Raw genomic sequence first — 23,031 nt, forward strand, 5'->3', positions numbered from 1 at the left:
CGACCATCACATGGGACATGAGTTCTTGTGCTACAATATTGTCCATTTCAAATTTGGCCGGTACTCCCTCTTATATCTTTCATTTTTGGATCTGCGTTCCATATATTATTTTATGCATCTGATTCAATTAATAAATTTTGATTAAAGTTAATTACAATTTAATTTTTAATATACTTAACTTTATTATATAAAATTTATATATTTAAAAATTATATCTTAACTTTATTATATAAAATTTATATATTTAAAAATTATATCAAAAATATTATTAAATAAAAAAATATATTTAAAAATTATATCAAAAATATTATTAAATAAAAAAATTAATTTTAAAAATTATTAAAAAAATGTTAGAGAAAATAACTAAAGGACTTTTGGATCTGCGTTCCATATATTATTTTATGCATATGATTCAATTAATAAATTTTGATTAAAGTTAATTACAATTTAATTTTTAATATACTTAACTTTATTATATAAAATTTATATATTTAAAAATTATATCAAAAATATTATTAAATAAAAAAAAATTAATTTTTTTAATGACATAAAACAGCTAAGAGTCAATAGTCAGCTCCACTGAGGCTCAAACATACTCCCTTACATGTGAAAGTGTAAACCGGGTGCCACTAGACTACAAGGTCTTTTGACAAATATTATGACAATTAGTTTAGATATTTTTAATGACATAAAACAGCTAAGATGTTTGAATAGTTAAAATAATTTTGTTTATATAATGTTACATTATTAATTAACCTCGAGAGAATCAAATTACATTGTAAATTATTAGCCCAAGAATTATTGATCTCACGATCGTTCCACGAACTTATAATAAAAAACACACAAAAATATAAGGAGTATATGTAATAGGAATTTTTATTTTTTTTTTACTATAATTCCTTTTTAGTGAAGAATAATATTGAATATATATATCAGGTTGGATAATAAAAGGGGAAATATCAGAAAAGTTAGTTGAATAGTTGACTTGATAACTATAATGTTTAAAGCTGAACCCTCTGTGAGAGTTATATATTGTCTTATTGGTTTGAGTCGGTCAACTATGAACTATATCTAGACCGGTTTACCTTAATACCTCATAGTGGTCGTTTAATTGGTTAAGATTATAAGGTGAACTCAATCCATAGTGCACATTTAGATAGCAGATGCAAAAAAACTAATAAGAGTAAATGAAGGTTTATAGCTTTCATGTAGGGAAAATACGAACGATGTGCCACAATTGAAAATGGAAAGTTTAGTCAAAAATGTTGTCAAATCTCTATTTTGCATATAAAATACAAAAACTAGCAATTTTATTAAGAACAAAGATAATAAAATTTTAAAGTATCCATATACTACGTATTACGTAAATAAAATTTTAATAGAGTAATAGTTTTGTTGATTTAGGGGTTAAAAATGTAACTTTTTGATGAATTAAGAGTTTATATTGCCATGATAAAAAGTTAAGGATTAAAAATACATTTCCCTTTTATTTATGACATTATAGAATATTTTTATATTTTAATAAATTTGGCCTTAATATACGAACTTCTCTTCATTAATGCATGTTGCCTTTTGTCAAACTACAATAATGCGGACGTGTCGGCTAGGTTGCTTCGTTGGACGCGGAACTAACGTGTCGCAAAACTATTCGCCCATGAAAGTCTCCATGAAATAACTGTTTACGACCTTCGCCCAGCCTAACGTGTCGCAATACTATTCGCCCATGAAAGTCTCCATGAAGCCTCCTTTTACAATTCAAGTCCACTCTTGAACTGCCTCCGTTAGATCAAGATCGCCCGATAATCTTCCACCACGTGTCCTCATCAATCATTTCTCCAACTCCTAGATTACATGTATATAGCCGTAGCACGAACTACCAAATCCAAAAAGCCAAAACAACACTTCAAAGTTCAAAAAACGCCTTTTTGTTTTTGTTTTTTTTTTTATATAGTTTCACACGAACTTTTCTCTTTGTATAGTTTCTTCAGATTCTTTTTTTTTTTTTGTTCCTTTTGTTATTTGATCTTCAATGATCAATAAATCCAATGAATACACTCGCCGGATTTTGAGTTTTCCGGCGATTCGTCCCAGCGAAACCGTCTCATTCCTTAGCCTTATAACTGCCTTGATCCATTTAGGCCATTCCATACGTGACTACAAGCCAAAAACGTTCTTCACAAACAGGAAAAACGCGAAGTTTTTGATGCGTTTGGTGGATGATCTTCTAATTTTTCTTGAAGAGATCCGAAATGGGGATTCAAGGTTTGCGGGATCAATGGTGTTGAGCTTGTCTGAGCTGCATTTTTTGTTCCAGAAAGTTCTGTTCTTGCTGGAGGATTGCACCAGAGAAGATGCGAGGATATGGATGGCGGCTAAGTCGGAGCACGTGGCGACCCAGTTTCGGGTTGTGGGTAGGGCCATGGCGGTGGCTCTGGAAGTTCTGCCGTTTGATGGGGGCGATGAAGTGAGGGAAGTGGTGGAGTTTGTGAGAAAGCAAGCTATGGGGTTTAGGTTCGAAGTTGAATTTGAAGATAGGGGAATTATGGGTCAAATTGTGAGGATTCTTGAACAATTTGAAAATGGGGTTGTTCCGGAATCAAGGGATTTAAAATGGGTTCTTGAAAATTTGGGGATAAGAAGCTGGGGTGAGTGTCAAATTGGGGTGAGGTTCTTGGAATCTGAGATTTGTTTAGAGGGGCAGACTGAAGAGATGCGAGATTTGCCCCTTCTCTCTGACCTAATGGGGTTCTTGATTTACTGCCGGTGTACCGTTTTTGAATTTGGGGATGTTTCAACCGCCGCTGTTGGCGGCGGTATCCGCCGGAATGATGACGTCATCCGGAGCTTGAACCCGGAGGATTTCAGGTGCCCAATTACTCTAGAATTGATGACTGACCCGGTGGCTCTTGCCACGGGGCACACCTATGATAGGTCTTCAATTCTGAAATGGTTCAGGGCTGGGAATCACACCTGTCCTATAACAGGTGAGAGGCTAATCAGCATTGATTTGGTTCCCAATTTGGCTCTGAAGCAGATTATAAGGCAGTACTGCAATGAGAATGGGGTTCCATTTCCTGAATCGGGGCGAAACCGCGATGTGGCGAGATCAGTTGGTAATAAGGGTAGTGTGGCTATGAAACTGGTGGCTGGTTTTCTAGTTGGCAGGCTTGTGGCAGGGACAAGTGAGCAGCAGAAGAAGGCGATTTACGAGATTCGTTCGCTCACAAAGACCAGCACTTTTAACAGGTCTTGTTTGAGAGAGGCGGGTGTCGTCCCGCCTCTCTTGCTTCAGCTCGGCTCGTGGGATTCGTCGGTTCAAGAGAACAGCATGGCTGCTTTGCTAAACCTCTCGAAGAATTCGAGAAGCAGGGAAACCATTGCTGAAAATGGGGGCCTGGTTTTGATTCTTGATGTGTTGAAAGAGGGGGTTAAGATGGAAGCTAGGCAGCATGCTGCTGGTGCATTGTATTATCTCGCCTCGGTGGAAGAGTACCGGGGAATGATCGGGGAAAATCCCGAGGCTATTCCATCGCTTGTGGAGCTCGTAAGGGCGGGGTGTGATCATGGGAAGAAGAATGCCCTGGTCACAATCTTCAGCCTCTTAAAATGCCCTGAGAGCCACTGGAAAGTGGTTTCAGCTGGGCTAGTGCCCTTGCTGATTGATCTATTGCCATCTCTCAAAAGGGAAGACCTTATAACAGATTGCCTCGCGGTTCTATCCTCTCTGTCCGAGAAGCTCGAGGGAGCAATAGTCGTCCTCTATGCCGGGGCTTTACCCATCGTTATTGATCTCTTGAACTCCTGCAGCTCGAGAACAGCAAAGGAGTGCTGTGTTTCGTTGCTGCTGGCCTTGTGCATCAACGGTGGATCAGATGCGGTTCTAGTTTTAGTGAAGAACCCATCTCTCATGCCGCCTTTGTATTTGCTCCTCACCCAAGGCACTTCTCGGGCGAGCAAAAAGGCCAGTTCGCTCATCAGATTGCTCCAAGATTTTAACAACAAGAGCAATTTGTCAATGTCTGGTGATACTTCACAAATCACAACCATCCATTATGTACATTAATATGCTATTTATTTGTGTATAGTTCGACAAGTGTGTGACTTTAGCTCGAGTTTTTAAGAGCTAATTAAGTCACTATTCCGTACGCCAAAGCTTCTTGTTTTTGTATGAAGCTTTGCTTTCCACAGATACATTTCTACAACATTTTTTTTTACAAATGTTAATAGCAATGAAAAGTCTGTTGTATATGTAAACATGAACAGTTGTTATTTTCTATCAGATTCAGAATAAAATGTTTCTTTTACTATGTAAACATCAGCATTTCATCCACAATATCTTTACAAAGATCACAATCTGATGGTCTCAACTAATAGGAACACTTTATATGTTGCCAATAACACTAAATCAGAGTATCATTATAGTACTACAATGGCAGGAAGTAAGGATCAAGAGACTTATCTCTAGTCGAAAAATGTAGGGCGTTTTCTAGTGTAGTGACCACCTTGTCCATGGAGGGTCTTTGCTGTTTAAGCCCAGTGCATGACAAAGCTAGCTTAAACATAACTTCAAAAGCCCCTTCAGGGTATTCTTCACCAAATTTGGGATCTGCAAATTCCTTGATGTTCTTACCCTTTGTCAGATTTTTTGCCTACGAACAAACAAAGCAGAACATCTGAAAACCTGAACAGAAAATGCACAAGAATACTATTTGGATGTTGATGGAAAGTAGCCCACCATTTTGTTTAGAGGCATCGGGCGATTCGCATCTATGTTGATAACCCTCTGACCGGACAAGAGCTGCAGCAGAACTATCCCGAAACTATACACATCTCCAAACGAATTGACTCGGCGATTCTTTTGATACTCGGGATCAACGTAACCAAATGTCCCTCTCACTTCTGAGCTTGCATAGGAGTTTCCCAGGTCAATAACCTTAGATAGCCCAAAGTCTGATAATTTACCTTGGAAGTTGGCAGAAATAAGAATATTTGTTGGCTGCAGACATGAAAATGAAAAAAATTAATTGTCTGTCAGGCAGAGGCCAGTGAAGGGTCAAATCCAGCACCCTGCCTATCAAAAACGTGACTGTATTAGCTTAGAGAAAACATAAACTACCTTGATATCGCGATGAACGATGCATCCTTCAGGAAATGTATGGAGATACAACAGGCCCCTAGCACAATCTATTGCAATTTCAAGCCTTTGGGTCCAAGACAGAACCTTATTTTTATCTGCTTGTCATATATGTTTGTTAAGTGGAAATGTTATGAAATAGAAATGCCACAGTTTTAATATAAACAGCTTACCAAAAAGCCATTCTGAAAGGTTCCCATTGTGGCACAGCTCATAGACAAGAAAGCACTCATTTTGTCCATCATAGTGACCTAGCAGGGCTACAAGGTTTGGATGTCTGATATGTGAAAGGCTTGTGACTTCCCTAACGAATGTTTCCATTTGTCCATCCTTAATTATGTGCTTGATTGCGACATGCTGCCCATTTGACAGTACCCCTTTGTACACCTTCCCTGAAAATAACATCATTCCAGAAAGATTTGATCCACGAGACGAAAAGACAACCCCAAAAATATAAAGAAAAGGTTATATAATTGTTGGGCACAGGCTTGAAAGGCCAAGTCCAGCACCAACTGGTTAAGGAATTATTGGGCAAAGGCATGAAGGGTCAAGTCTACCACTCTGCCTCTTGAAAATGTGGCAATATAAGAAAACGAAGTTGTGTTTTTGCAACAAGCTAAAACTTGGTGTAATGTTATTCATTTGATCCTAATAAGTGATATCAGAGTCTAGTCACAGGTTCCAGTGCCATGTGCAGTTAAGACTGGTGGAATTGATGGGCGAAGACTAGTGAAGTAGCAAGTCCGGCACTAGGTGGGTGGAGGTCGGTGAAGGGTCAAGCCCAACACCATGCTGCTAAGGGTTAGGGGATTTTTTGTTGGGCGGAGGCCGGTGAAGGGCCAAATCTAGCACCAAGTAGCTAGGGGATTGTTTGCTGGGTGGAGGCTGGTAAAAGGTCAAGTCTAGCACTAAGTGGCTAGGGAGCAGAAGAATTCTTTGTTGGGCGGAGGCCGGTGAAGGGCCAAGTCTAGCACCAAGTGACTAGGGATTGTTTGTTGGGTTGAGGCCAGGTCAAGTCCAGCACCAGGCAGTTAGGGGTAGGGGAATTGTTTGTTAGGCGGAGGCCAGTGAAGGGACAAGTCTAGCACTAGGTGGTCAAGTGGTTAGGGGCAAGAGAATTGTTTGTTAGCCGGAGGTCGGTAAAGGACTAAGTTCAGCACCAAAGGGCTAGGAGGATTGTTGGGGACGCCTTCGCTACGAGCCTAACAACAACCAATCTTCCTGTGTTGGCTATTAAGTGGAGTTTATTCTCACCAGCTATTCCTTGGCCAATGAAGTGTGAAGCACTGAGATTGTTAGTTGCAGAATAGATTTCTTTCAGTGAAATGTTCAAGGAGCTGGGTTCTTCAGAGAATGAATGCATCGATATTGTCACTGCACAAAAAAACAAAGTGGGGTTGACTTATTCCTTAATTGCAAATTGAGAGCTTCAAAGAGAATGTTCCCAATTCTAAAGGGTGTAACCTGTTCCAGTTTTTTGAGGTTTCCTTTCAGCCCTTTTCTGATAAAAGATCCACAATGCCACTAATATCACAATTATAATCCCCACTAAGCCACCAATAAGAATCCAAAGACCTGCACCCAATATTATTTTTCCAAATCTATAAACATATCATCAGATCATATATTCATATATAGTTTTTCAAGATTACCTCTGCTATAGCCAATTGCCCGTCTGGCCTCGCTTCCTTTATCTGCAGCAACAGATTCTGAGGAGTTCATCATTTCATAGGAGCCTTAGTGTAAAGATGATTATAAGTACAAAGCCATAAAGGGCACTAACAAAAGTATATGATGATCAAAGCATATGGTCACAAAAAAAGATTCTATAGAAGATAAAGACAGTAATTTCTTGTATGCTCAGTTACACTACAGACAATTCATAAGAAGTTAGAAGAAAAAGGTAGTTATAAAGTAGAGTTGAGGTATCATATAACTCAAAAGATGTTATATGCAGAAACCAGATGATTATTCTTCTTGCTCTTTGTTGAGTATATATAATACAATATATAGACATAAATGTGTAATCCAACTATCAGTTTATTCTTTTAATTGAGATTGAACATATGCTGCAATTACACATTCTTTAATTTGTTATCAGAATCCTCGTCATCTCATAAAAAGAGACTATGATCCACGTGTTACTATCACTTTAGCTTTAGTTGATATAAAACATTATCTTTAATTCTCTAAGGAGACTTTAGAAGACAAATGCCAAATGGCATAGTATGATGCCACCCTCTTTGAGAGAATTCTTTAATAAAAGCAATGTGAGTGAAAACAACATTTTATTTCCTTGTTTGTGGTGCAGAAAACAACATTGCCGGACTAGACAAAGTCAGACTACAAGTGTCGGCTTCCGGTAAAGAACAAAGGACTCAGAAACAATGCGACCAATGATGTGGTTTTTAACTTCTTTTTTTGGACCTAAAATGAGAACAACATTTTTTGTCTCGTTGTCTGCTATAAATTACTCCCTATTGGCTATTAGTCCCATTACTAGAGCTAACAATTATGGACACGACTCGTTTTCATGCCTTTTTACTGGAATTGATAAATCACAAAATACGCATTTGCACTTTTGAAACAATAGATAAATTCAAAATTAATAATGATTTGAAACAATAGAAAAATTCAAAATTAATAATGATAAGATCATAACATTTGATTTGTCAAGTTTAAGTGTTAGGGAGGTGTTATTAGACACATGTATTTAATTTATTGGCATAAGAAGAGATTGTTACGCTTGGATTTAATTTATCGGCATATGATGATGAGTGATAAAAAAGTTCTAACAAGATTCAAGGAAATTTATTATGGTGATCTCCTAGAGGCCAAAATTCTATCAATTTAACATTTGGGGTGTGTTTGGAAACCCGAAAAAATGTTTTCAGGAAATCATTTTCCGAGCTTCCTGTGTTTGGCAAGACATGGAAAACAAAAGTCAATGGAAAATAACTTTGAGTCAAAGGAAAATAGGGGTCATTTTATGGAAAATGACTTCTCCCAGAAATTTTGGGAAGTCATTTTCAGACCTGGGCAGCCGGTTTCTCTCCTCCATCTTCAGATCTTCTTGCTACACAATCACGAAGAACCAAGGGCCTTCGGTTTCTCTCCTCCATCTTCAGATCTTCTTGCTACACAATCACGAAGAACCAAGGGCCTTCTTCATCTTCAAGCAGACCACGCCATCAGAAACCATAAGAAACTCCTTTTCCGATCAGAAACCAGTCGGAAATCATCTCTTATTTCCTACAGAAACTAGAAACTCTCTGGTTTCCGATCAAAAACCAGAGTCTCAACTCCGACCAAAACCATCAGAAATCAGAGAGTCTCGATTCCGACTGAAAACGACTCTCTAGTTTCGTTTCAGTCGAAAACCATAGTGTCTCAACTCCGACCAAAACCAGAGGGTCAGAAACCAAAGAGTCTCGGTTCGGACCGGAAACGACTCTCTAGTTTCGAGAGAAACGACTCTCTAGTTTCCAGTTCTCTCGTTTCCACTGGTTCCACCAGAGAGTTTGTTATTTTTTTGTTTTCCTTTTTATATTTTATTTTTAAATAAAGTGTTCTCTCTTCCTTTTTATTTTTAAATAACACTAATTTTGCTTGTTTAAAAAGATCTCTTGAATTATTTGGATAAATAAAATGTTTGTGTTTAATGGAAGTAATGATAATAATTGATAGAATTTGTAATTTTAACTTTGGGTTACAATTTGCTCATTTTCTAAATTCTAAAAAATGAACCAAACACATCAATACAATTTTTTGAAATGCAACCAAACACCGAAAAGAAAAATATTTTCTGAAAAATGACTTATTTTTCAAAAAACATTTTTCAAAAGTCGTTTTCTTCCTTTCCAAATACACACTTAGTTGAAAATGATTCATGTATTAAAATGTGTGTATTAATGTTGAGACGATGTAACGTTTCCAAGGTAACTTAAATAATTTCTAATTGTTTAGAATTATGCATGCAGTGGCTTGATAAATTGCTTCTAATAGTATCTTACTATTTAAACTAACAAAAAAAAACCCAGATATCAAGCATTACCCAATAATTAAGGACAAAAATAACTACAATTAACCAAGAACTATATTCGAAAAGAACAAACCATGGTCAAGAACTAAGGATGAAAATAACAATTATCTTAAATTGTAGGGACAAAATTATAATTTTCAAATAAACATGCAAATGAGAATATAACACAATCAAGCATCTCATAATGACAAAATTAAACAAACTATAGTTGCTTGGCAGATTAAATTATCAAATCATGTCCAAAAAGATGAAAGAACCAAACTTATATAAGGAGAAAAAATGGATCAAAATTCCTTGGAATCTTAGAACAAACATTTCCTAGTAAAAAAGTCCTAGCATAAAACCTTGCTTATGCATCAACCTTTTCAGCAACCTCCTCAATTTGGACAAACTTGGTGGTTGGCTTGGCTAAGATATCTGTATACTCTTCGAATGGAGATTTTATGAAGCGAGTCTCCTTCCAAAAGTCTGGCGTAAGGAACCCATATGTCTTCATAAGACAATCAAATGTTGCCTGCAAAACACAAAACCAAAAGATTGATACCCAACAAAAACCTCCTAGTAAAGAAACAATATTCGAGAAGTCCAATAGTGCAGCCCATACTTAATTCAACCATCTTTGTTGCCAACAGACATTTTAAATGACAGAATGAATCATTAAGATATGGCAAAAACTTGTGAGACCAATCGGGTTATAGACAATTGGGTGAGATGTTCAATGAAGATACACTTTGTAAGTATCACAATTTCAGTTATAAGTATTTTGATTTCTATCATAAGTAACTAGCAACTATCCCATATTCGACAAGACAGTCTAATACAAATGTGACTCATAAGGTATATGTTTGAAACAACTGAATAACTGATTAACCAACAAACAAATCAACCAGCCAATAAGCAGAAATGACATTTGGACATCCATAGTAGTAGAACAATCTAAATGAAAGACCAACGGCTAATTTACTCATGTTTCATCCAATACACTTTGGGAAAATGACTAAACTGTGAAACTATAAAACACTGTTTTACCAAACAAGCAACAAGATTGTCCATTGAACTGTATGACTAGGGAATAATGATAATACAACAAGTGCATAATCCCAATCCAAGATATACTAATAGTATGGTATGAATAATACAAATAGTGCAATTCAATAAGACCAGATAATAAAACAGATCACTTAACATACATATTAAACAGATGTATTCAATCAATCATATAAATTTAAGTTTAAAAGCAAAGAGAATACCTTAACAAAGTTTCCAAGGGTCTTAGTAGAGCCACGGGAAGAGGTGAAGACATCCTCAATACCAGCAAACTGGAGCACCTTTTTAGGAACCCTAGCAGCAACAATTCCAGCACCACGGGGAGCCGGGACCATCCGAACGGTGACTGAACCGCACTTTCCGGTGACCTTGCAAGGCACGGTGTGAGGCTTCCCAATCTTATTCCCCCAGTAACCTCTCCTCACGGGAACCACGGACAGCTTAGCCAATATAATGGCGCCGCGAATCGCAGTGGCGACTTCCTTGGAGCACTTCACGCCGAGACCGACATGGCCATTGCCGTCACCGACGACCACGAATGCCTTGAATCGGGTCCTCTGCCCTGCCCGAGTCTGTTTCTGGACAGGCATGATTTTCATGACCTCATCCTTGAGAGATGGCCCGACAAGAGTATCGATGATTTGATACTCCTTAATGGGGAGAGAGTGGAGGTAGATCTGCTCTAGAGATCGTATCTTGCCTTCCTTCACAAGACGTCCCAGCTTGGTCACCGGAACCCACTTCTCCTCCTCCGTGTCACGGCGACCTCGGCGTCCACCGCGGCCTCTTCCTCCACGGTCTCCCCCACGCCCTCGTCCCCCAAAACCGCGCCCAAATCCTCCTCTCTCAGCCATGCTTAGGGTTTGGGTTTTCTCTCAACTGCACAACTGAGCTAGGGTTTTTGGCGAGTAAGGGAATAGGTTTACTTTTAAGTGGCGAACTCGAGGAACTTGTAACTCTGGCCTGTGGGCCTTTAGCCCGTTCTAATGACTAGCCCAAAACTGTGGTGGACTCGAAATTTTATATGAAGTTTTGGGTCAAACTGTCCGAGTATGGCCCTAAACTATTCAAGCCAAGATCATTCAACTTTTACTTTTACAACTAGGCCAGATTTTCTTTCAACTATGTCCGAGTATGGTCCGAGTTTCTTTCAAAAAAAAAAAACTAGGGCAGATTATACCACATATCAGGATCTATCGTGTATTGTGGACCTTGGTCAAAAATAACTTTCGAATAATGTGTTTTCAGGCATATTCTGGACTTGTAATTTTATCAGTTTATGTGTTTGTAAATAAATTGAAAACACATAACATCTTAATTACAAACACATAATATGATAACTAGAAACACATAATATTTTAACTGCAAGCACATAATATGTTAAGCCCAATAAATGACGGTCAAATATAAATAAATAAATAATAGGGGAACTAGTAAATAAATATAATAAATAAGGAATTGAGGGTTAATAAATAAATAACAAAGAATACACAACTATACTGCCTCTAAGAGGTGAACCCAGGCACACCCAGAAGAGAAAGAAAATCCTGACCACTAAGCTAAGAAGTGAATCATGATTTGAGAGATGCCTGGTATGGACCAGAATCCCGCCTTTATTACTGTTGATAGACTCCCTAGCACCCTCCACGTGTACGATTACCAGTTGGCGCCAATCCCCCACCAAACACGTGTCCCACGCCTTCCTATCACGACAGCCCCCACCATCCACGTGCCCACGTCTTCGGTCAAACCCCGCGGAAGAAGGCACGAAGGACATGACGCGACGCACCCGCGGGCATGCCCCCCTCGGGGTGGCGGCGCACCCCGCCGCCATCCGCGTGCGAGAGGCACGACTGTTACACCCGGCGGCGGCACGGCAGCCGCCACCAAGCGCAACAGGACGCGACCAACGTGCCTGCCCCTAACGGGCAAGGGTGGCGAGCGGTGTTCTCGTCATTCCTGGCGTGCCTGGCCAACTTCCTAGCATGTACCATTATCATTTCATATACATACCCCTAACGTCACCTCTCTTACCCACTCCATAGCCATCGCGTCACTCTTCCTACCCACTTCATAGCCGTCCGTTACTCCCCCCACTCACTCCATATCACTCATCCTACCACTCACTCCATAATTGTCACGTCACTCCCCCCACTCACTCTATGTCACTCCTCCTACCACTCACTCCATAATTGTCACGTCACTCCCCCCACTCACTCTATGTCACTCCTCCTACCACTCACTCCATAATCGTCACGTCACTCCCCTTACTCACTCCATGTCCGTCACTTCCCCACTCACTCCCACGTCACTCTTTTGGGCTTGTCATGCGCCACTCTGATTCTTGTCTCACGCCTCTCATTTTGTGGGCTTGGTCCCAACCAAAAAATTGGGTCTATATCCCATAACTCCATCAATATATAATATAATTATACAATTATAAGATTACTTATTAACCAACTAAACTATAAAAAGATTTTTTTTTAAAGAAACTTAAGTCAAGTTTGATTGACTTGAAGTGTTGAACCTCTTTTTCTAATAAAGCCAAACTTCGAATTTGTAATTGGATCAAAATGGGCGGGCCCAATAGTATTTGACTACCTAACCGACAAATTATATCATTGATTATAGTTCATCTTATATTATGAATCTTGATCTAAAATGATATATAAATTATGTGTATGTAATTAACATATTATACATATATGTAACTGTAGTTAACAGATTATTTATCTGTAAATAAATTGAAAATACATAATACGGAGTATATTAATTACAATAACATAATATGCAATTAATATATAATGTGCTTGTAGTTAACATGTGTATGTAGTTAATAAATGATGTGTTTTCAATTCAATGCACATAATTTTTTAACTAAACCTTACAATACAAGATGGACTTATCAATAGTATAACAATTGCTACCTAACCTCACCTTCACCTCACAAAAATCGCTACCTAACCTCACCTTCACCATCACAAAAATCACGTGTGCCTATATCACCGTCAAAAACAAAATATTCCATATAGTTATTTATTTTATCTAATCAACTTTTGTTTCTTGAAAACTATACTATATAATAACGTGCACGCCAATAATTCCAGCTTTGCTTTAAAGATTCTCTCGGTCAAAAGGGTTGCTTTAAATATCTACTTTGGCAAGAGGTTAATAATGAAAAATACTACCGTCAATATTACTTTCCTCACTACATAATACGGTCGAAAGCCATGTGAGCCACATTATTTTCATTGCTTTACGGTGGACTAAAAGTGGCAATGACTAAATAAGATGGGCCGCAATGTGGCAAAAATTAATGAAGTGCACTAAAATTGGTAATGCCCTAATAACAATAGGACCAAAAATGGAAATGACTCTTTTTTTTTGTTTGGTTTTTTTTTTTTGGTCAAATGCTTAGTAGGATAATAATAATAATACAAATAAAAAATACACATGGCATCCTAATTAGCACTAACTTGTTAACTTGCAAAAAATGCTAATTGTTTTTTTTCTAAGTTCAAATATGAATTTGGAGCTTATTCGAATTAAGTGGCTTAATTACTATCCCAAAAATAGTTCAGTGGATTATTTGTACCTTTTCATTATTATTATTACATAAGAGCATTTCAGTCATTGTGTCACTTATTCCCTTTCAATTCACTGCAATCCTATTTATGCATACCAAACACTATCATTTGAATTCATACTATATTTTTACCTTATTCTTTTCCTACAAAATTACAATTCTTTTCCCCCTAATTCCTTCCTTCCAACCAAACGCCGCGTTGATTATTCTCTACGCAATGCATGTTACATGTACAATTCCTTTAAGTGAAACATGATAGATTTATAACATAGATGATAACAATAGTATATTAAAGAGTAAATATCAATTTTGATCTCACGAATATTAGTAAAATGACAATTCTGCTCCGCATGTTTAATTCTTATCAATTTTCATCCACGACTATTGTTTTAGTGTCAAAATTTATCACGCCGCTCATCCATCAATTTAAGATATACCGAAATCTAAAATTTTTAAAGGTATTTTCCGTCCTTTTCAACTTAAGATCCCAAATTTAACATTAATAAAGAGATTTAAGTCCTAAGATCAATCCAAATATATTCGTACCTCTCATCCTCATAATAATTTTATGATTTAAGTCTTCTCTCTTTTATATATAGTAAGAAGTTTGAGCAAAGCTCATTTGGTACGCAGGTAGCAGATCGAGTCTTAGTAATCACAGTGTAGGAGTTATACTCAATGTGGTGGGCTTCTTATAGGTGACTGTGGTCATCTCACCTAAGAAATTGTTGAGTCACCGTGATTTATCCCTCTTACCCTCTATCATCTTGTCGGGCTAGGTGTGGTTACACTTGGGGTGAAATTTTACACCTTTATTTTGTGGACAAAAAATTTGAACAAAACTTCAAAAAAAAAAAAAAGACAAATAAATAAAATATTATTTTTGTATCATAATATCACGAAGTTGATTATTATCAATACCATCTCGGCTCAATAAAGGTAAGAAATGGTCACACCCAACTACTCAACTAGTGGGCATTGTAAGCAAATATAAGCAACAACACATGGCTAGGTGGCGCACTCATCCTGTATTTAAAAAAAAAAATCATGCGCAAAATTTGGTTAATAATTTAATAATGATTATAATAAAATATTTGTGATTTTGTATTAAATGTTGTAGTGCTGATAAAGTTTTAATTGATTTTTGTAATTATCATACCATAAAAAAAGGTAAAATTGATCAATATTTTAACTTTAAAAAGTTTGGTTAAAATGTTATGTAAGGTTTTCACCCATTTGTCAAAATATAATTACAATGTCACATAAATTTATCCTCAATTTAGAAATTAGAGCAGTTAGATTTGTAAATATAAAATTTAACCTTTTAGATATGATTTTATTATATCTAAAATCAATTAAAGATATGATTATAATTAATTTAATTATAATCAATTAAATATTAAGAAGCCTCATATACCAACACCTAGTAGTATAGTAGCACCCGATTGCACTTCCATATGGAAGAGAGTGAGTTTGAGCCTGACTTTGTTTGTAACAAAGTCAATAGTAATAAAAAATTTAAAAAAAAAAAAAAAACCTCATACAAATTTTTATCATATTTTTATTGTTATATTAAGGGAATGAGCATGACAATGATAATTTACTTTGGACACATCATCTGAATATTAATTTGGTTGATCCATTTATATCTTCACCTACACTACAAGTAGCAGAGCAGATCTCTTCTCTAGTTCTCTGAACTACCACTAGTCAGAGCTAAACAAAACAAAATCCTTTTTTTAACCGCCGATGGGTGTTACCACCAGCCCCACCGCCGCGTGCGACGGCGATTCAGAATCAACGGCTCTGCTAAATCCCAAGGCTCCCAAAGATTCCTTCCACTTGGGTTACATCATCTACTTCACCCTCGGCACTGGCTATCTCCTCCCATGGAACGCATTTGTTACAGCCGTGGATTACTTCTCCTACCTCTACCCGGACGCATCCGTGGACCGGGTCTTCGCCGTGGTGTATATGGTGGTGGGCTTGATTTGCTTGCTGCTCATTATAGCCTTCGCGCATAAATCGAGCTCCTTTGTGAGGATCAACGTGGGCCTGGCTCTATTTGTGGTGGCTCTGCTCGCGGTTCCGTTGATGGATGTTTTCTATGTGAAGGGGAGCGTTGGGGTCTTAGGGGGGTACTATTTAACTGTGGGGATGGTGGGGCTTTGTGGGCTTGCGGATGGGTTGGTTCAGAGCGGAGTAATTGGAGCCGCCGGAGAGTTGCCTGACCGGTACATGCAGGCCGTCGTTGCCGGCACTGCTGCTTCTGGTATTTATTTCTTCTTTTTCAATCGTTGATTTTGTTTTCTGGTTTGGGAAATTGCTAACTCCAAAATTGACTTTTTGACTTTTTTTTGGTGTTTTTCTTCATTGCTATCTTGGTGTGTATTGGATAAATCAGGGTATTCCATAGATATTTGAGTTGATCACTAGTGTTGACTTGTCTGGTAAGAGCATTTGATTTTAGCTTGATGGTTCGTCTGTTTTGAGCTAAGATTTAGAAAATCTTGGAGTAATGTTATTTTTCCCCCTTTTGTAATTGAAATCTGAAAGTAAGTATTATAGAGTAACTCTTGTTCTGCATTGAAAGCTTTACTTAATCTGCAGAAGATGTTTCCTTCTTTGTTTTTGTGTCCGTGGTTTGTATTAAAAACATCAGATACAACTCTTATAACTTCAATTTGTGAATAGACATGGTCCTATCCATCTGACTTAAATTTTAATCCATAAGCCTTAAGCCAAAAGAGTTATGCCTTGATATTGGAGGGTTATATTGTTTTTTGACTTTTTTCAAATAAGCTCCACTTCAGTTGTTTGGCATTTGGGCCATTATTATGGTCTTATTAGAATCTCATTAGCATACTACCTTTTGTCACCGATTTGCCCTTTTTCTCAAAGCCTGCAATTCATGGTTTCATAGAAATGCTATGATGATTTACTAGACTGTATGTGCTGTAACTTCTCTTATTTGGACGTGGTTTTCAGATGATTTAGTAGTGACTTATATTAATTGATAATTGAGTTCTTTTTCAATATAAGCAACATTAATATAGTCAGATAGATGTTACCTAAGAAAAACCACTACAACTTACTAATGCCAACCAATACATTAATGAACTTGATAATCTGGATGGTTAATGATTATGATATTGTCAAAATTAAAACGCACTCCGATGTAAAACTTAGGTTATGCCACGTGATAAAAGAAGAGTATAAAACTAGAGTTGTGAACTGAAAGTGTGCTGTTCTATTCTTGTTATTTTGGCTGGGCAGTCCATCTTCTTATTTACCTGTCAAAAAAATCTAGCCTTTTCTTCCCATTTACATTTTTCTTTTTCATTTATGGATAATCTAAACTCAAATTAATGGTGTGATTATGCCATGTCTTGCAGGCATCCTTGTTTCTCTGCTAAGAATTTTGACTAAAGCTGTGTATCCACAAGATGCTGATGGACTGAGAAAAAGCTCAAATCTTTATTTCATTGTCAGCATTGCTGTGATGGTATTGTGCATTGTTTTTTACAATGTGGCACATAAACTCCCAGTGATTCAATACTACAATGACCTTAAAGCTCAGGCAGTGAATGAGGAGAAAGAAGAGAAGGGTAACTTAAGTACCAAGTTATGGATAGCAACCTTGTGGGATATTATTGGGACAATAAAGTGGTATGGGTTTGGCATCCTCATTATTTATGTTGTAACGTTGTCCATTTTTCCGGGATATATCACGGAGGATGTACACTCTCAGATTCTCGACGACTGGTATCCAATCCTGCTGATTACAGGCTACAATGTTTTCGATTTGGTGGGCAAGTCCCTGACTGCCCTCTATGCTATCGGCAAAGCAAAGGTTGCCATTGCTGCCTGTTTTGCTAGACTGTTGTTTCTGCCCCTTTTCTACGGCTGTTTGCACGGCCCCGAGTTCTTTAGGACTGAAATTCCAGTTACCATACTGACCTGTCTGTTGGGACTTACAAATGGATACCTTACCAGTGTGTTATTCATCCTGGCTCCCAAAACTGTCCAGTTGCAACATGCGGAGACAGCAGGGATTGTGGTTGTGCTATTCTTGGTGATTGGTCTGGCAGCAGGGTCTGTGTTATCTTGGTTCTGGGTCATTTAGTTCTTCTGCAATTGTAATTGTATCACTTGCACAAATGTACCCTTTGTTCCCTTGTTCTTGCACAAATGTAAACATTAGTTCTCTTGTGACTTTTGAAATGGAAACTTCAATTTGTATCATATACTACGTATTATAATAACCTTAAACATTGGTGTTGTAAGAGTAATCCAAACCTTCTATATGAATGCTGCACCGGGGTGGTATTGTAACGTTAAATTCTTTACATAATCTTGTATAATTTGATGTAATAATTGGCGTGCTAATGATGTAATTATTGATATGTGAAATATTGGGTGTATTTGTGAATCAGGTGGCAAATGCAGCTTGTATGCTACTGGTCCAATTCGCTCTAACACCTCATAAGGTCCATAGAACTTAGAAGCCAACTTGAGGCTTGATCTGATTGCCAAGGAAGTTTGTTTATAAGGCTGTACTTTCAAGTAAACCAAGTCTCCCACTTGGAGTTCTCTCTTAGTTCTTTTATTAGCATAGTATTTTATTCTCTGCAGAGGTTGCTGTAAATTTCCCTTCAGAGTAACAATGATAGCTGCTCTTTCCTTAGCTCATTCAAAGTTGATTCCCTAAGAACTACATAGCCAACATGGGTGGGGGTATCCATAAAGTGCCTAAAAGAGAGTGAGTTGTAAGGCTGTGTGAAAAGTGGAGTTATACTAGTACTCAACCAAATGCAATGTCTTATGGAATGTCATACACCTATGATAAGTTTCCAAGTTGACTCTCTCGATTTGTCCATCTGTTTGAGGGTGATAGGTAGTCGACATGCTAAGCTTAACTCCAAGATTCTTAAAGGCTCTTTGCCAAAATTTGCTTATAAAGACCTTATCTTCGTCAGACACAATATCTTGAGGGAGTTCATGTAGCTTGTAAACATTTTACATGAACAAATTTGCCACATGTTATATTATATAGGGGTGAGACAAGGGTAAAAAATGGCCATATTTGGTCATTCACTCAAACACCACCAATATGCCCTCCTTATTGTAGGATTTAGGTAATCCCTCAATAAAATCTATGGAGATACTACTCAACTCCATGCTTAATGGTAAAAGGTTGCAACATACCAAGATTGAGAACATTCTCGTCTTTGCACCTCCGATAGATATCACACTCTCGTACATTCTCAATAATTTCCCTTTTCATCCATGTCTAACAAAAGTGGTTCTTGAGTCTCATATAAGTTGCTTGTTGTTCAAAGTGTCCTCCTAGAATAGAATTGTGTAATTCCTTGATTAGTTTCATCCCCAATTTCCTTGAAGAACCTATGTATAGCGTGCCTTTGTATTTCAATAACCCATTACTAATAGTAATGTTAGGTAGATTGTTTGGATCCATCAATGCAACAACCAAGTTTTCCTTAACCTAATCATCGTTATCATAGCTTCCTATGATTTCCTTAGCCCACTTGGGATTACCATGGTAATGGCTTACAATGACGGTTCATTCCCCTTTAGTCTCATTGATAATGCATTTGCCGCCTTATTCTTAATTTCTTTCTTGTATTGGATAGAATAATCTAGTCAAAATAACTTAATGAGGCTCTTCTATTGGATAGTGGTTGTGATAATCTGATATAGTAGAAACTTAAGGCTTTTATGATCAATCTTTATGATAGTGTCATCCAAGGAGGTGTCATCTCCTTTTTTCCCACTTAGTGACCTCCTTTTTACTTAGCCTATACAATCATGATATACTTAGCAATACTCTTGAGTGTCACCCATTTTTCCATCCTTATTAAAGGTTATATTTGGAGGTCTGGTATGTAGTTGGATAAGAGCATAATTGTCAATCAAATCTATGCCCAATACCATATCACAACCTTCCATTCTCAACAACCTAAAGGCCCTCTCAAATTCTTTCCCTTGTATTAATTGTTTGCTCCACTTGAAGGATGAAGCTCTTATAGACCTCATCACTCTCCATTTTATCCCCATTCACTATGACAATAGACATAGGGTAAGCCTTTGAATTATCATTTTAAGTTTATAGCAATCAAAGGATTTAAGAAGCTATGGGTGCTCCACGTATCTACCAAGATCACTAGGTTTTTCTTGTTCACCTTACCCCATAGCTTGATGGTATTCATTCCTTCTCATAACACAACATCATGTAGACTTACCTCTGCTTCATCACTCACTACTTCATTAATTGGGGTTTTCTTTTATGAAAATTTACCTATCCAAATTGTTCTGTCTAGTCGGATTACGTTTCTGCCTTATCTATACAAAGATTATCAGTTATGAATATTGTTGATATTTCGCGCAGATCATGCAACAGTAGTATAGATAATAATGCAGAAAGTAAATGTAGAAACTAAACTGGCACACGATATTGTTAACCCAATTCGATACCTCAGTATTTACGTCTGGGGACGACCATAGTTTGTCCAATCCACTATACTCAACACACAATGTACAGAAGGTAAGAGAAAACATTCTCACCCATGTGATCCCTCACAAGGTATCTACCCGACTGACCTAGGCTTACAGTAGATTGCCAAGACCGGAGCTCCGTGCGTCAGAAGTCCAACCAAGTCCCCTTGTTGGATAGCTAATCTGATGTAGTCTGTCTTGATGACTCACCCTTCACTGATTCATAGTTGCATGGCCTTTACGTCCACATTTTAAGCATCAATGAGTTTTGCCTTCTCAAGATCTTCAAATTTCAAAACTCCAGATCTTGCTTTCTTGAGAAGACAAAGAAGTCAGAGTGGAACTATTAGAACTTAGGGAATATGGTTATTCTCTTTTTGTTATAACAACAATAATCTCTCATGCATCATCTCATCTTAAACCATCTCCCATCTTATATATAAAACTCTGACTTAGACAACACGGTAATCATTTAGATTTGAATCTTTATGGCTTAATTACCATGATACTCTTTGAGGTGTCTAATTGATGGGGACTTTCTTGTAATCACACCTCTTTGCTAGTAACTGCTCTATTTAGCTCAGCAAAGATAAGTTGGTGAAGATCATTGATATTCCCCGAACGCTCTGATGTAGAATCTGATCAATTAAGTTCACTTTTAGCTCTGACAGACTCTAGACTTATTCTAACTAATTTGCCATAATAAAACAGCCAATTATATCAGTGGGGTTTAGACTTAAACACTAACATTTTCCTTTTGCTCTAATGTTTTTTCTCCCTCAACAAATCCTTCCATAGCAGCAACCATGGGCTTATTAGCTTTACATTTGTGTCTATATTGCCACTTATCCTTATAGTAGAAACAAAGTCTTTGATCCCGGAGCCTTTCTAACTCAAAGTATCGTTGACCAACAATTGGTAGTTTAGGGAATTCATTTGCTCTTGTAGGTAGTGGTTTATGTTGATTAGGAGCTTTAGGAAAGAAATAAGTGACTTTCATTTCTTGCTCAAATTGCTTGGCTAGCCAGTATGCTTCTAGTAGAGTAGTTGGCCTAGTTGTCCTCACAAAACACCTCGCAACCCTTTTCAAACAACTTATGTATTTGTTGAGGAAGTAAGCTTCAATCATATAAGGATGATCTTGCGACATTAGGCCTCTCATTTCTTCATACTTGTCAGTGAACTCATTTACACCTCCTATGTGTCTCAATAGTTTAAAATCTCCTTCAATAGACACAAAATTTGTTCCAAACCTTGACATATAGTATCTACAAAATGCCTCCATTTGATTCCCCATCTATTATCCACCAAATACCCTTCTAACCAAGTGTTTGCCTTCTCTTGTCTTTAGTTATAAAATTATGAGACCCAACATTAACACATAATAACATCCAAAAACACCATTGTGTGGATATTGGGGCAGTACGTTGGGTTAGAGAGTATCATAATTGAAAATAAAGTCGAGCTAAGAATTATAAACAAGTGCTTGTTATGGGACAACACAATTTTTTTATCCTTATTTTAGTTTTTTTTTCCAATTATTTTGTAGCTTTAATTTTCTTCTTACTTGGATTATGTTACTATTTTTCTTTTTTAGTTGAGATGTATGCTTAATTTTATAGGATTGATTATGATAGGTACACCTCTATGAGGTGTATCTCACATGTTCAGGTGGCATCGATGTGTTTATGGGAGTATCTTATTCCGTTCTTTCAATGTAAATTCAAGTGGGGGGGGGGGGGGGGAGGGGTTACTACATCCTATTGCATGTTGTTCCACTTTTCATTTTCTTCTTTATGTGTGTTGTGTTTTATTATGTGTTTTTATGCTTGTATTTAAAAAAAATGTTTCCCTTTTTGATCTCATTAACCCCTTTCGGGATGATGCACATTAGTCTACATTGATACCTGTTGAAAAAAATGAGACCAAGAGATCAAGAATAGAAAACAAAAATGAAGAAGAAGAAGAGTTTATGTGGTTCGGCCAAGAGCCTTTTGTCCACATGAGCGGATGAGATCTTTTATAAATTGTGATGACAAAAAATCTAGGATTACAAGCATCATATTTATAGAAAACCCTAATAGTACCCCATTTATAAGCTTAGCAATTTTGTTTAGAGTATCTTTTGTATACAATTAAATCTTGAATGTTTGTATGATCCCTTTCTTGTTGCAATCATGCTTTAAATTAATATTATTCTTTCAAAATGACTCATTGCATATTGGTGGAAGCTAAATTTTCACTAATTCTTTGAAGATAAATGAACCCAATACTCTAAACTGTAGTATCTAGAACTTTTTGCATGAAAATATGAAGGGAAAAAAAAGGAAAGAAAGAAAGAAAGAAAGAAAGGTTGTTTATTGGAATAAAGCTCCACTACTCTTGGTTAAAATTTAAAAATAATGTCTTTGTGACTTTTATCGAGAGTATGAGTGTGCTTAGCAAACTAATGATATGACATATTGAGTAATTGTGCATTGACACTTCATAAAGCGATGCTGGTTCACATAAAAAGGTATGTCACATCTTAGAAAAAATTATTTAATTTTTGAATAAGTAGGGAACTAGACCGGCAAGTGAAAGACTTCTAAATGCAACTAATTTGGATGCCATATGACTTGAGTTTACACTTTGCGCCTTGCACTTTGCACTAAGGTCTTTATAAATTTTGCTCATGGCAAGGTGAGGTGTGAATGACAAAGTTTG

At 37.1% G+C, this 23,031-nt stretch overlaps 4 protein-coding genes across 4 annotated transcripts; 2 read left to right on the forward strand and 2 right to left on the reverse strand.

The window, feature by feature from the left end:
* Positions 1-1,895: 1,895 nt before the first annotated feature.
* Positions 1,896-4,313, forward strand: LOC116005369 (U-box domain-containing protein 19-like). Its single transcript, XM_031245652.1, has one exon. The coding sequence runs from the start codon at positions 2,030-2,032 to the stop codon at positions 4,061-4,063; it is 2,034 nt and encodes a 677-aa protein (XP_031101512.1). The 5' UTR covers positions 1,896-2,029; the 3' UTR covers positions 4,064-4,313.
* A 10-nt stretch (positions 4,314-4,323) lies between these two features.
* Positions 4,324-6,942, reverse strand: LOC116005370 (senescence-induced receptor-like serine/threonine-protein kinase). The gene is made up of 7 exons (XM_031245653.1): positions 6,787-6,942; positions 6,599-6,709; positions 6,389-6,508; positions 5,308-5,526; positions 5,117-5,232; positions 4,736-4,996; positions 4,324-4,649 (listed from the first exon to the last, which is right to left on the reverse strand). The coding sequence occupies exons 1-7, from the start codon at positions 6,857-6,859 to the stop codon at positions 4,425-4,427; spliced, it is 1,125 nt and encodes a 374-aa protein (XP_031101513.1). The 5' UTR covers positions 6,860-6,942; the 3' UTR covers positions 4,324-4,424.
* Positions 6,943-9,285: 2,343 nt separating this feature from the next.
* Positions 9,286-11,119, reverse strand: LOC116003600 (40S ribosomal protein S2-3-like). Its single transcript, XM_031243496.1, has 2 exons — positions 10,427-11,119; positions 9,286-9,690 (listed from the first exon to the last, which is right to left on the reverse strand). The coding sequence occupies exons 1-2, from the start codon at positions 11,075-11,077 to the stop codon at positions 9,526-9,528; spliced, it is 816 nt and encodes a 271-aa protein (XP_031099356.1). The 5' UTR covers positions 11,078-11,119; the 3' UTR covers positions 9,286-9,525.
* Positions 11,120-15,461: 4,342 nt separating this feature from the next.
* On the forward strand, positions 15,462-18,141 carry LOC116005088 (equilibrative nucleotide transporter 1). The gene is made up of 2 exons (XM_031245324.1): positions 15,462-16,081; positions 17,205-18,141. Exons 1-2 carry the CDS (start codon positions 15,559-15,561, stop codon positions 17,933-17,935), a joined length of 1,254 nt encoding a protein of 417 aa, XP_031101184.1. The 5' UTR covers positions 15,462-15,558; the 3' UTR covers positions 17,936-18,141.
* The last annotated feature ends 4,890 nt before the right edge of the window (positions 18,142-23,031 follow it).

This window comes from Ipomoea triloba, chromosome 14 (genome assembly GCF_003576645.1).
Source record: "Ipomoea triloba cultivar NCNSP0323 chromosome 14, ASM357664v1".
NCBI classification, from domain to species: Eukaryota; Viridiplantae; Streptophyta; class Magnoliopsida; order Solanales; family Convolvulaceae; genus Ipomoea; species Ipomoea triloba.